The 11,302-nt window shown below is 45.1% G+C and overlaps 1 protein-coding gene across 1 annotated transcript; it reads right to left on the bottom strand.

Moving 5' to 3' along the window:
* Positions 1–489: 489 nt before the first annotated feature.
* On the bottom strand, positions 490–11,220 carry LOC101042495 (putative NBPF family member NBPF5). Its single transcript, XM_074381547.1, has 11 exons — positions 10,941–11,220; positions 10,250–10,334; positions 9,480–9,620; positions 8,789–8,893; positions 8,019–8,161; positions 6,500–6,602; positions 5,130–5,344; positions 4,000–4,072; positions 2,956–3,167; positions 1,655–1,706; positions 490–960 (listed from the first exon to the last, which is right to left on the bottom strand). The coding sequence occupies exons 1-11, from the start codon at positions 11,116–11,118 to the stop codon at positions 621–623; spliced, it is 1,647 nt and encodes a 548-aa protein (XP_074237648.1). The 5' UTR covers positions 11,119–11,220; the 3' UTR covers positions 490–620.
* Between the last annotated feature and the right edge of the window lie 82 nt (positions 11,221–11,302).

Raw genomic sequence — 11,302 nt, 5'->3', positions numbered from 1 at the left:
AGCTGTAGTCCGAGACAATTGGGCACCATGGTGCCTGGGTCCTGCTGTTTCTGTGAAGCCTGCACCTCTGGCAGGCTCAAGTCTCCACTACAAGTCCCTTGGGGACAGGTCTCCAGGGAGGGAGCTGAAAGGAGAATGGGGCTTCAGTAGAAACAGTCTCAGTTTTCCCATTGTTAAATGTACCCAGAACACCCATCTTTGCTGTCTCTGCTTCTCACTAAAACCTTCCATTGACCCAGGCCCCACTGACAGACATCATGTAAATGCAGGTGATGTCACCTTTCCTGTCTGTGCCTGGAGAAGCTGACAGGAGCTGTGGTTCCAGGGCTAGGGTGTCCCTTTAGTGAAATAGTTGTGCAAAACTGCCTGCATATGTGGGTGGCCAGAGGAGAAATAATGGCACTGTTGAAGGCAAGTAGTTAGGAACATAATTTCAGAAAGGAGAGATTCCAGATAATGAAGAAAGGTTTCTTGGGTAAATATATCTAGATGAACTACGGTGGGCAAGAACTTGCTAAAAGCCCTAACCCCTTTCCAGCTTTCATGCCCACAGCCTGCTCTTGTAAGAAGGAGCTAGGTGACAGAGGAGTCACTTGGACAGGAGAAGAGGAAGTTTCACCCTATGTGATCAAAACTGTATCCCAGCACCAGATTGAAAACAGGCTTAGTGTAGATGGCCTCCCTGCATTGACCCCCTGTCTCAGCAGCACAAGTTGCCAAAAGAAAACATGTGGAGGCTGCCTGGGAAGACACTGGAGCTTTGTGAACTTCAGGCTGGAGTACTCACAGGCTACATCCAGAGCAGAGCATGTGAGCTGATCATCCAATGAGGACAAGGTGCCACTATAAGGCTGGTGGCAGTCAGACAGGTCATGCTGAACTGAGGGAGTCAAGTAAATTTCATCCAAGGAGTCCTCTGGGACTTCCTGCTCTTTTACTTCTGGCAGCTCCTGGCTCAGCCTGGAGTAAATAAGACAAAAGATACACACTGGACAGGACCAAAACCAGTGCACCTAGCTGGTTCCATAGGGAGGACCACAGGAGAGGCCAGAGGAAGCCAAGTACAGTGCCCTGAGAGAGACATAACCATCCTTCCCTGTCTCAAGCAGGAGACAGAGCGGCAGGTGCTCAGTGCACTGGGCAGACAATGAGCTGGGGAGGAAGGAAATGGAAGAATCCCTGTGGTAAACTGCCAGGAAACAGTGCATTCAGCACTTCTGTACACATTTTGTTGAAACTAGCATCAGAGGCCAATTGAATACAGATTCTTGAATCTTCAGAGTTCCTTTATACTCAATATCACTTGTTCTCAAAACTGTGAGCATGACATGAGCTATTTTTATTCCTTTTCCTTGCATCAAATACTTGCAAACATGGTAATGCCAAAGAGGCAGACATGAGGTAAGATCAGAAAATCCCTGAACTTGGTCAGCTCACCTGGCTCAACTGATTGTGGGTTCCTATGCTTGAGAGGAATTAAGAAATTGAAACCTATTTAAGTACCACAATAAAGAAGACAACATTGTTAAGGGGGAATTTGCAATGGAATGGATGGATGACATTGTTCTATTCATCACTTTCCATCTGATTTTCTCCTGGATCCCTGGTCTCCAAGTGTCACTGTTGAGCTAACAGCCCACAAATCCACAGTTACCTGGGGGGCACTGGTGCTTTCCCTTCTTCTTCCCCATAATTCTTTTGATTTCCTGTAAAGAAATTCAGAAGAGCAGGTTACAGTAAGCAAATCACACTTCACACAAGACCAAATCAGTGTCCAGTCATAGCACAGGGACATCAATATCCTGAGTGTAAGAATGTGATATTCTGCCAGGAAGATTCTAGTGTGGTCTAGATCAAGTCTTTTCAGAAGTAGATGAGCCTCCTTTCCAGACCCATGGGACAGAATCTCCCTCATCTAGTAGATCTTATTCATATATCCTCTGACCTAACTCTGTGCAAACAATTAAACAAAATTTTTTCCCCATGATCTTCCAAAATGGCCTAACTATTCTTCAGAAGTGTTGCTGCAATACTGATTTATCTCACTAGATATTCTGGTCAATGAATTCTTAGAGTAATTTATATTTCTCCTGGTAGCAGGGTGACTGCCTAGCTAAGACAAGCTGACTCAAAGGAGACAAAGACTGAGGCTGAGAAGAATGACACCAGGGAAACAACATCTTTAGATAAGTAGGCAAGGCTGTCTTTGACAGTGGCCTTGAACAAGCATAGAAACTCCATGGACATTGTGCAGGGGCACAAATTACATCATTAGAGGTGACAAGAGACATAGGAATTGAGCTAGGTGGCCTCCCAGATACCGCCTGTACACCTTCTGTACACAGGTGGCTATGAAGTTGTCCCACCTGCCTATGGTCCATCTGATATTGGGGCCAAGGAGAATTAGAAAGCTAACTGACCCTCTCGTATTTATATTAAATGTTCCATCCTAGTCCCCCTTCCTCCCTCTCTCCTTCCCTCCCTACTTTTCTCCTTCACTTCCTTCCTTTCCTCTCCTTCCTCCCCTCCCTACTTCCTTCCTTCCTTCCTTCTTTCTTTCCTTCTTTTACTTTTGAGATAGGGTCTCTCTATCACCCAGGGTAGAGTGCAGTGGTGCAATCATGACTCACTGCAGCCTCAATTTCCTGTGCACAGATGGTTCTCCTAACTCAGGCTCCAGAGTAGTTGGCACTACAGATGTGAACCACCTTGCCTGGGCAATTGTTTTATATTCGTTGTAAAGATGGATTTCACCACACTTCCCAAGCTCATCTTGAACTCAAGTAATCCACCCACCTGGGCCTCCCACAGCGCTGAAACTACAGATGTGAGCCACTGCCCCCAGCTGCATCCTAGTTTCCAATTCAAATCAACAGGTTTGTATATAGCCTGTCCTCAGAATTGATCTTCCTTAGCCTAGACAGAGGTATGAGGGACAAAGAATATAAAGGCTACCTGGGAGAATGTTTGAAGTTTCCTCCTCTTCATCTTGAGAGCATTCACTGTCTACAACCAGAGCAGGGTCGACTTTGTCTCCCTCAAATGTGACTTTGGCACTCCTGTGAGTCTGGTTGGAGTCAGAAGCGCCGTTGCTGTTTGAACAATGGACAGCACATTCCTCCAGTGAGTCCTGAGGGACTTCCTTTTCCTCAGCCTTCTGCACCCCTCTGATGAGCCACGTAGGATAGAGATGACAAAGATTAAACCAAGAGGGATTGGACCCCAGGAGTGCCAGCTGGTTGTGATGGGAGGCATAAGGTAGTGGTCCCAGAAAGCAAAGGGGAGGTTCCATTTAAGACAGAACAGGAAATCCTCCTCTGTCTGCAACAGAGCATGGCTGCCTTCGGAACCAGAGAGGAAGAGAGCAGCTGGTATTCATTGCACTGGAGAGACAGGAGCTGAGGAAAGCAGAGGCTCACACAGAACCAAAAACAGCTGCCACACCGTGTGTCTAAGCTGGGTTGTATTTAACATGCTGTGACCAAGGGAATACAGGTTGTCTGAGCCTCGGTAGAATCCGGAGATGCTGTGCCTTGTAGATTTTTTTTTTTTTAATTTTAACATTGTCATGTGAAAAGTAAAATTTTCCTGGGCACTTTTCTTGGTGTTTAACTTTGGTAGATGCTTCCTAATTCCTCTGCTTGTTGTCTCTTTGTTATTTATCTTCCCTAACAAGAGTCTAAGGACAACCATGTGGAAAGCGGCTTTCCATCTCATCCTGGCTTCACTACAAGGGAGGACAGGTCTCCTCTGCGTGTGCAGGAAGTCCCGAGGGCTAGTGAGCATATCGAGGGTCATGCTTACAGGTGCCGTGAAGACAATGGACAAGCATGTTAACACAGCTATTTCCTTGTTGGTGAGTGCATGAAATCAGTGCACTCTGCAGTTGTCTGTATCCTGCATCTATGATCTATGACTACCTTCACCCACCTGTGTTCTTTCTGAGATTTTTTTCCAGATTTTACCACCCATTACCTGCTCCTGATTATTCAGTTTTACCTGGGGGCAGGTGATTCCTGTACTTTCTCGACCTCCTCATCTGTAACACTTTCATCTTCATCTTCATCACTTTCTACAAATACAGAAGCATCTATTCAGATATTTCCCACTTTACCCACTGGAAGCACAGTCAGTCATATGTGCACTGAGACATGAACATCCATGTATGGGTCTGCATTGTACTGAAAACTCTCCTGTTTATCTCTACAAAATGCCCTGGCATGTTCTCCTGATTTATGAGGGAATGTGTTGCTGACCTGGAGGGTCACCATCAAGATGTGGCCAAATATTGAAGACTTCTTGCTCCCCATATTACTGGAGGCTTGTCCAGCCTCTCTCTAAGCTTCAGCAGCTGTCTCCCCAATCCTGCCACTGTTCTGATACCCAGGCACAGGTTCTGTGTCCTGTCACAGCTTGCATTACAACCTGTATCTTTCTCTTAAGACAGTATAAGCAAACTTGTCCCACAGTACTCCGGGGACTTCATGTCCCACTTACATCGGGGACTTCATAGGCTCTCCAAGAGACTTCCACTGTGCTACCCAGGAACACTCTCTCCATGGGGAGTGCGCCAATCTAGACCACTTCCTACCACCAAATGCCCCCATATCAGGTGTCTTCTCCAATACCACACAGCAAGGGGCTTTATCTCATCATGAAATATAGTCATAAGTGTTCCCACATTTGAATGCAAGAGACAATTTGTCTGCCTTTACAGATTTAGAGACAGGAACTCACGAAGGATAAATTAATCAGTTCCTCACAGTTGCTAAAGGCATTGCTGAAGATAGAGCCTGGGAACCTTCATTCTTAGTCCAGGGCTCTTTTTACTTTAACAAGCTGCATCCTGTCACAGCCTCCTTCCTGTCCTTTAAAACTGGACAGATGCTGCCTCTTGCCCCAAAGACCACGTTCCAGCAAGACACGAGGGGACATTTGCAATCCTGTGACCTGCAACCCCATGGATTACCCATTTCTGTTTTTGCCCAGGAAGTCCTGGTGATGTCATGGCTACAAATTTTTAGTAGAAAGAAACCCTACCCATAAAAAGTGTCATTGTGGAGGTGTGGAGGTCTGGAGACTTTTATAAGCCTGGGGCTGTGGGTCATCAGGGCCTGTGTCAACCTTACCTAGGCTGAGCTTGTTGACAAGACGCTCTGCCAGCCTGTGCCCCTCAGCCAGCTGCACCTGGAGGTCCTGACCCTGGGACTTTTCAGGGCCACCAGGAGTGAGGAGGGCCTTCAAATACTGATACAGTGAAGGGGAGGCATCTCTCCCTTCCTGTAACTTCTCCTGTAACTGGGTCAGCTCTCTGGCCTGAGAGTGAACCAGGGCTTTATATTGCCTACGGTGAGATAGCAGAGAATGTTTAATAACGGAAAGTGATGACTGATCAGTTCTAATACCGCAACGGAGATTTATGTGAGAATGTCCTCAAGGAGCCCTCCAAGCAGAAGGTCAAAACACATTTGAGGAAATGCCAGTGTCCAACATATACGTACATATATATATGTATATTTGACAGGGCATGGTGGCTCACGCCTGTAATCCTAGCACTTTGGGAGGCTGAGGCGAGCACATTACCTGAGGTCAGGAGTTCAAACCCAGCCTTACCAACATGTTGAAACCCCGTTTCTACTAAAAATACAAAAATTAGCCAGGCATGATGGTGCATGCCTGCAGTCCCAGCTACTCGGGAGGCTGAGACAGGAGAATTGCTTGAACCCTGGAAGCAGAGGTTGCAGTTAGCTGAGATTGACTACACTACCGCCTGAGTGACAGAAATGACTCCATTAAAATATTCATATATATATAGTATACATACATGTTGTATTTCTATATACAAAGGCTTCCTTTGTATCAGAGAGGGCTCCTGTAAGATCCTCTGTGATTTTCGATTCATTTATTTCTTCTGTAAACAAAAGTCATTGTCTTCTTAAGTCAGTTTCAAGGGGGTGTTCTTTTAGCTCTCCACTTTGGCTATGGACATTTCTATGTGAAAATTCACATAGTGCATCTTGCAGTGACTGGAAACAGAACTGTGCACAGAAATATGGTCAGGTGCAGATGGGGTGATTTGGAAAGATGAAAGAAGAAAGGAATGGCAGGTCAAGAAGGCAATATTGATTGAACGAATGATTTGCTGCAGTCAGTCAGGAGGTGACTCTGACTAAGAGTAAATGGGCGGTGATCACACACTATTTTGAGTATATTAAATGCTGCTGGGTGGTTCATTTTCTTTTAATGAATTTTGGATATGTAAATTTCAACTCAACAGTTAGCTGTTTTAAGAAGAGGAAACAAAGCTCAAGAAACAACTGCAACCCATAACTTGCTAAGATTACTGTTCTGTTTTATGAGTGTTTGCGTGAAATGTGTCTGCCATGGAAATGAATGCCCTTGTCCTGGCCCAGCTTAGCTCCTGCTTCTCCCAGCTGAACTGCTGCACTTCAGAGATCACACTGCTGCCCACCTGCCCCTCCCCACAGCATCTGCTCACCTGAGCTCCACAGCTTGCCTGAGCTTCTCTGCCGGCTTCTCCTCTATGAACTGCACTTCATCCCTCAGCACAGAGTCTATGATGTCTTTGTCCTCTTCACACTCTGAGAAGAGACAGTCATGCCTGCCTCAGTGGAAGGCTGGACATGCTTGTGTGGTCACTGCCTGTAGGGCAGGTGGCAGTGTCTATCCCAAGGACAAAAGCATCTCCAGTACCAGAGAGTAGTGAGAGATTTTTTTCATTTTTTCTTATCAACCTCCCAACTTTCTGGCATCTGACACTCTCCATCTTAGAGATGGGAAAAAAGAAACTCATTGACACAGCAAGTAACTTGATAGGATGATTCACCTGGGATGAGGCAGAGTCAGAATTCATAGCCCAGAAGGTCTGGCTCTGAATCCTGGGACACTTTCCCAAGCCGTGCAGCCTCTCCTGTCAAACACTCTACTGGGGCATGAAGTAGTGATATCCTGTATAGTAGGAAAAGCCTTAGGACTGTGGGACTCATGGATTCCCTCTACTAGGAATTTCAAGCACATATATGTCAAACATTTAAAATATCATATCTGAATATAATTGCATAAAATATGAGGCATAAGACCCTTAAGTCATCATAGAAATATGACCAAATACTAATAAAGTTTGAATTAAGTTCGAAACAGCAGGATGAAGAACTAATAGATAGTGTTTACTCTGTGCCAAGAATTGCTCTAGGACATTTGGAAGAAACTTGTCCTGTAATTCATTGTAGCAACTTACAGAGGTAGATATTATTACAATAGCCAATGAACAGATGAGGAAACTGAGGCGCAGAGAAGATAGGCTACTTGGATGGAGCCTAGGAGACTGGCCCAGACTCCCTGCTCTGCACACGACACTGCTACCTCCCCAATGTCTTACATGCTGTCTTTATTCCTCTTTAGAGAAAGAGCCTGTGCCTCAGGAAGCAGGACTTCCCTATTCCCAGTTGCTACCTGCTCTTCATGCTGTTACTTATGGATGCCACCGTTACTATTGAGAGCAGTCTCTTACTTTAAGTTCTTTAGAGCAGGTACTCTGTACTCTTGCCACATTTTCTCTGGGTTTTCCTTAAGAGAGATTTGCATATCGGCCTCAAAGAAGCTTAAACGGAATTGCAGTTCATTAGTTCCAGGCATTTAGACCAACAGACTAGATGTTATTCACCTGCAGGATCGTCTAGGGTACAGAGAGCGTTCTCATAAACATGACGGAGCATCTTGATGAGAAAAGCAAGTGGTTCTGTGCCTGTGTCAGAGGTCAGCAAGCAGGATTTTAACTCTAGTCCCACCTCATTTTGGAATGCTAAGGTGGAAAAGTTGCTAAATACGTTGTGCTTCTGTTTTTCATACTTAACACAATGAAGTGAAAATACCCATTTCTGCTTTCCCAGAACTAAGAAAAGGATGAAATTAATTTTGATGAAGAAACTGTTTAGTATCCCAGGGAGAAGACAGGTGCTGATTGATCACTTTCGTGATGGTGAATCTATAGAACTTACTGTATTTGTTGAGTTGCTGGGACAGAGAGTAGGCAGTAGCTTGACTTATAAAAAATTTCTCCTTGAGCTCTTCAAACTGCAGTTGGCTCTCTGCCAGCTGGAATTGCAAATCCTCGTTGGTTTCTTGGATTTCCATCTCTGCCCTGTCATGGGACAAATGTGTGGCAGTTACCACCATGCTGATGTTTGTAGCGGGAGAATTCAAACAAGGACTGGGGAGAAGAAACCCAAGCACATGATGGATCAAAAACTAGTGAAATCAACAAGGTTTAGTCAGGACTGAGGGATGACAACAGCTGGAATGACCCACTTAGGGTTGCAAAGAACTTAATCAACACCCCACAGCACTTCAGAATCCCTAACAGCAAAAACAGCATTTAGGATGCCTGAGCATCCGAAACACTCAGTTCGGAGGTGACTCTGACTAGGAGTAAATGGGTGGTGAACACACCATTTTGAGTGTATTAAATGCTGCTGGGTGGTTCATTTTCTTTTAATGAATTTTGGATATGCAGATTTCTACTCATCAATTAGTTGTTTTAAGAAGAGAAAACAAAGCTCAAGAAACAACTGCAACCCATACCTTGCTAAGATTACTCTTCTGTTTTATGAGTGTTTGTCTGAAATGTGCCTGTCATGGAAATGCCTGGCCTTGTCCTGGCCCAGCTTAGCTCCTGCTTCTCCCAGCTGAACTGCTGCACTTCAGAGATCACACCGCTGCCCACATGCCCGTCCCCACAGTGTCTGCTCACCTGAGCTCCTCAGCTTACCTGAGCTTCTCTGCCAGCTTCTCCTCTATGAACTGCGCTTCATCCCTCAGCACAGAGTCTATGATGTCTTTGTCCTCTTCACACTCTGAGAAGAGACAGTCATGCCTGCCTCAGTGGAAGGCTGGACATGCTTGTGTGGTCACTGCCTGCAGGGCAGGTGACATTGTCTATCCCAAGGACAAAAGCATCACCAGTACCAGATTGTAGTGAGGGATTTTTTTCTTTTTTTCTTATCAACCTCAAAACTTGCTGGCATCTGACACTCTCCAACTTAGAGATGGGAAAAAAGAAACTCATTGACACATCAAGTAATTTGATAGGGTGATTCACCTGGGATGAGGCAAAGTCAGAATTCATACCCCCACGGTCTGGCTCTGAATCCTGGGACACTTTCCCAAGCTGTGCAGCCTCTCCTGTCAGACACCCTACTAGGGCATGAAATCGTGGTATCTCGTGTAGTAGGAAAGGCCCTTCAGACTATGGGACTCGTGGATTCCCTGATGGAAAAGTTGCTAAATGTGTTGTGCCTCTGTTTTCCATCCTTAACACAATGAAGTGCAAATACCCATTTCTGTTTTCCCAGAACTAAGGAAAGGATGAAATTAATTTTGATGAAGAGACTGTTTAGTATCTCAGGGAGAAGACAGGTGCTGATTCATCACTTTCGTGATGGTGAATCTATAGAACTTACTGTATTTGTTGAGTTGCTGGGACAGAGTAGGCAGTAGCTTGACTTATAAAAAATTTCTCCTTGAGCTCTTCAAACTGCAGTTGGCTCTCTGCCAGCTGGAAGTGCAAATCCTCGTTGGTTTCTTGGATTTCCATCTCTGCTCTGTCATGGGACAAATGTGTGGCAGTTACCACCATGCTGATGTTTGTGGCAGGAGAATCCAAACAGGGACTGGGGAGAAGAAACCCAAGCACATGATGGATCAAAAACTAGTGAAATCAACAAGGTTTAGTCAGGACTGAGGGATGATAACAGCTGGAATGGCCCACTTAGGGTTGCAAAGAACTTAATCAACACCCCACAGCACTTCAGAATCCTTAACAGCAAAAACAGCATTTAGGATGCCTGAGCATCCAAAACAGTCAGTTCGGAGGTGACTCTGACTAGGAGTAAATGGGTGGTCAACACACACCATTTTGAGTGTATTAAATGCTGCAGGGTGGCTCATTTTCTTTTAATGAATTTTGGATATGCAGATTTCTACTCGTCAATTAGTTGTTTTAAGAAGAGAAAACAAAGCTCAAGAAACAACTGCAACCCATACCTTGCTAAGATTACTCTTCTGTTTTATGAGTGTTTGTGTGAAATGTGCCTGCCATGGAAATGCCTGCCCTTGTCCTGGCCCAGCTTAGCTCCTGCTTCTTCCAGCTGAACTGCTGCACTTCAGAGATCACACCACTGCCCACATGCCTGTCCCCATAGTGTCTGCTCACCTGAGCTCCTCAGCTTACCTGAGCTTCTCTGCCAGCTTCTCCTCTATGAACTGCGCTTCATCCCTCAGCACAGAGTCTATGATGTCTTTGTCCTCTTCACACTCTGAGAAGAGACAGTCATGCCTGCCTCAGTGGAAGGCTGGACATGCTTGTGTGGTCACTGCCTGCAGGGCAGGTGACATTGTCTATCCCAAGGACAAAAGCATCCCCAGTACCAGATTGTAGTGAGGGATTTTTTCATTTTTTCTTATCAACCTTCAAACTTGCTGGAATCTGACACTCTCCAACTTAGAGATGGGAAAAAAGAAACTCATTGACACATCAAGCAATTTGACAGGTTGATTCACCTGGGATGAGGCAGAGTCAGAATTCATAGCCCAGAAGGTCTGGCTCTGAATCCTGGGACACTTTCCCAAGCTGTGCAGCCTCTCCTGTCAGACACCCTACTAGGGCATGAAATCGTGATATCTTGTATAGTAGGAAAGGCCCTTCAGACTATGGGACTCATGGATTCCCTCGTGGAAAAGTTGCTAAATATGTTGTGCCTCTGTTTTCCATCCTTAACACAATGAAGTGCAAATACCCATTTCTGTTTTCCCAGAACTATGGAAAAGATAAAATTAATTTTGATGAAGAGACTGTTTAGTATCTCAGGGAAAAGAGAGGTGCCGATTCATCACTTTCGTGATGGTGAATCTATAGAACTTACTGTATTTGTTGAGTTGCTTGGCCAGAGCGTAGGCAGTAGCTTGACTTATAAAAAATTTCTCCTTGAGCTGTTCAAACTGCAGTTGGCTCTCTGCCAGCTGGAAGTGCAAATCCTCATTGGTTTCTTGGATTTCCATCTCTGCCCTGTCATGGGACAAATGTGTGGCAGTTACCACCATGCTGATGTTTGTGGCAGGAGAATTCAAACAGGGACTGGGAAGAAGAAAACCAAGCACATGATGGATCAAAAACTAGTGAAATCAACAAGGTTTAGTCAGGACTGAGGGGTGACAACAGCTGGAATTGTTGACTTACTGTTGTGAAGAACTTAATCAACACCCCACAGCACTTTAGAATTCTTAA

The sequence above is a fragment of the Saimiri boliviensis genome, chromosome 11 (genome assembly GCF_048565385.1).
Source record: "Saimiri boliviensis isolate mSaiBol1 chromosome 11, mSaiBol1.pri, whole genome shotgun sequence".
Lineage (NCBI taxonomy): Eukaryota > Metazoa > Chordata > Mammalia > Primates > Cebidae > Saimiri > Saimiri boliviensis.
The sequence above is the reverse complement of the archived record's forward strand: the minus strand, read 5'-3'. Positions and strand labels throughout refer to the sequence as shown.

What these genes read in the sequence shown, in the direction of transcription:
- LOC101042495 (XM_074381547.1), bottom strand. Translation starts at nt 11,118, where the DNA reads ATGGTGGTAACTGCCACACATTTGTCCCATGACAGGGCAGAGATGGAA. An exon ending in AAGCTGGCAGAGAAGCTCAG is followed by an intron (nt 9,621 to 10,249) that starts GTAAGCTGAGGA and finishes GTCCCATGACAG; the next exon opens with AGCAGAGATGGAAATCCAAG. An exon ending in CAGGAATCACCTGCCCCCAG is followed by an intron (nt 3,168 to 3,999) that starts GTAAAACTGAAT and finishes GTGGCTCATCAG; the next exon opens with AGGGGTGCAGAAGGCTGAGG.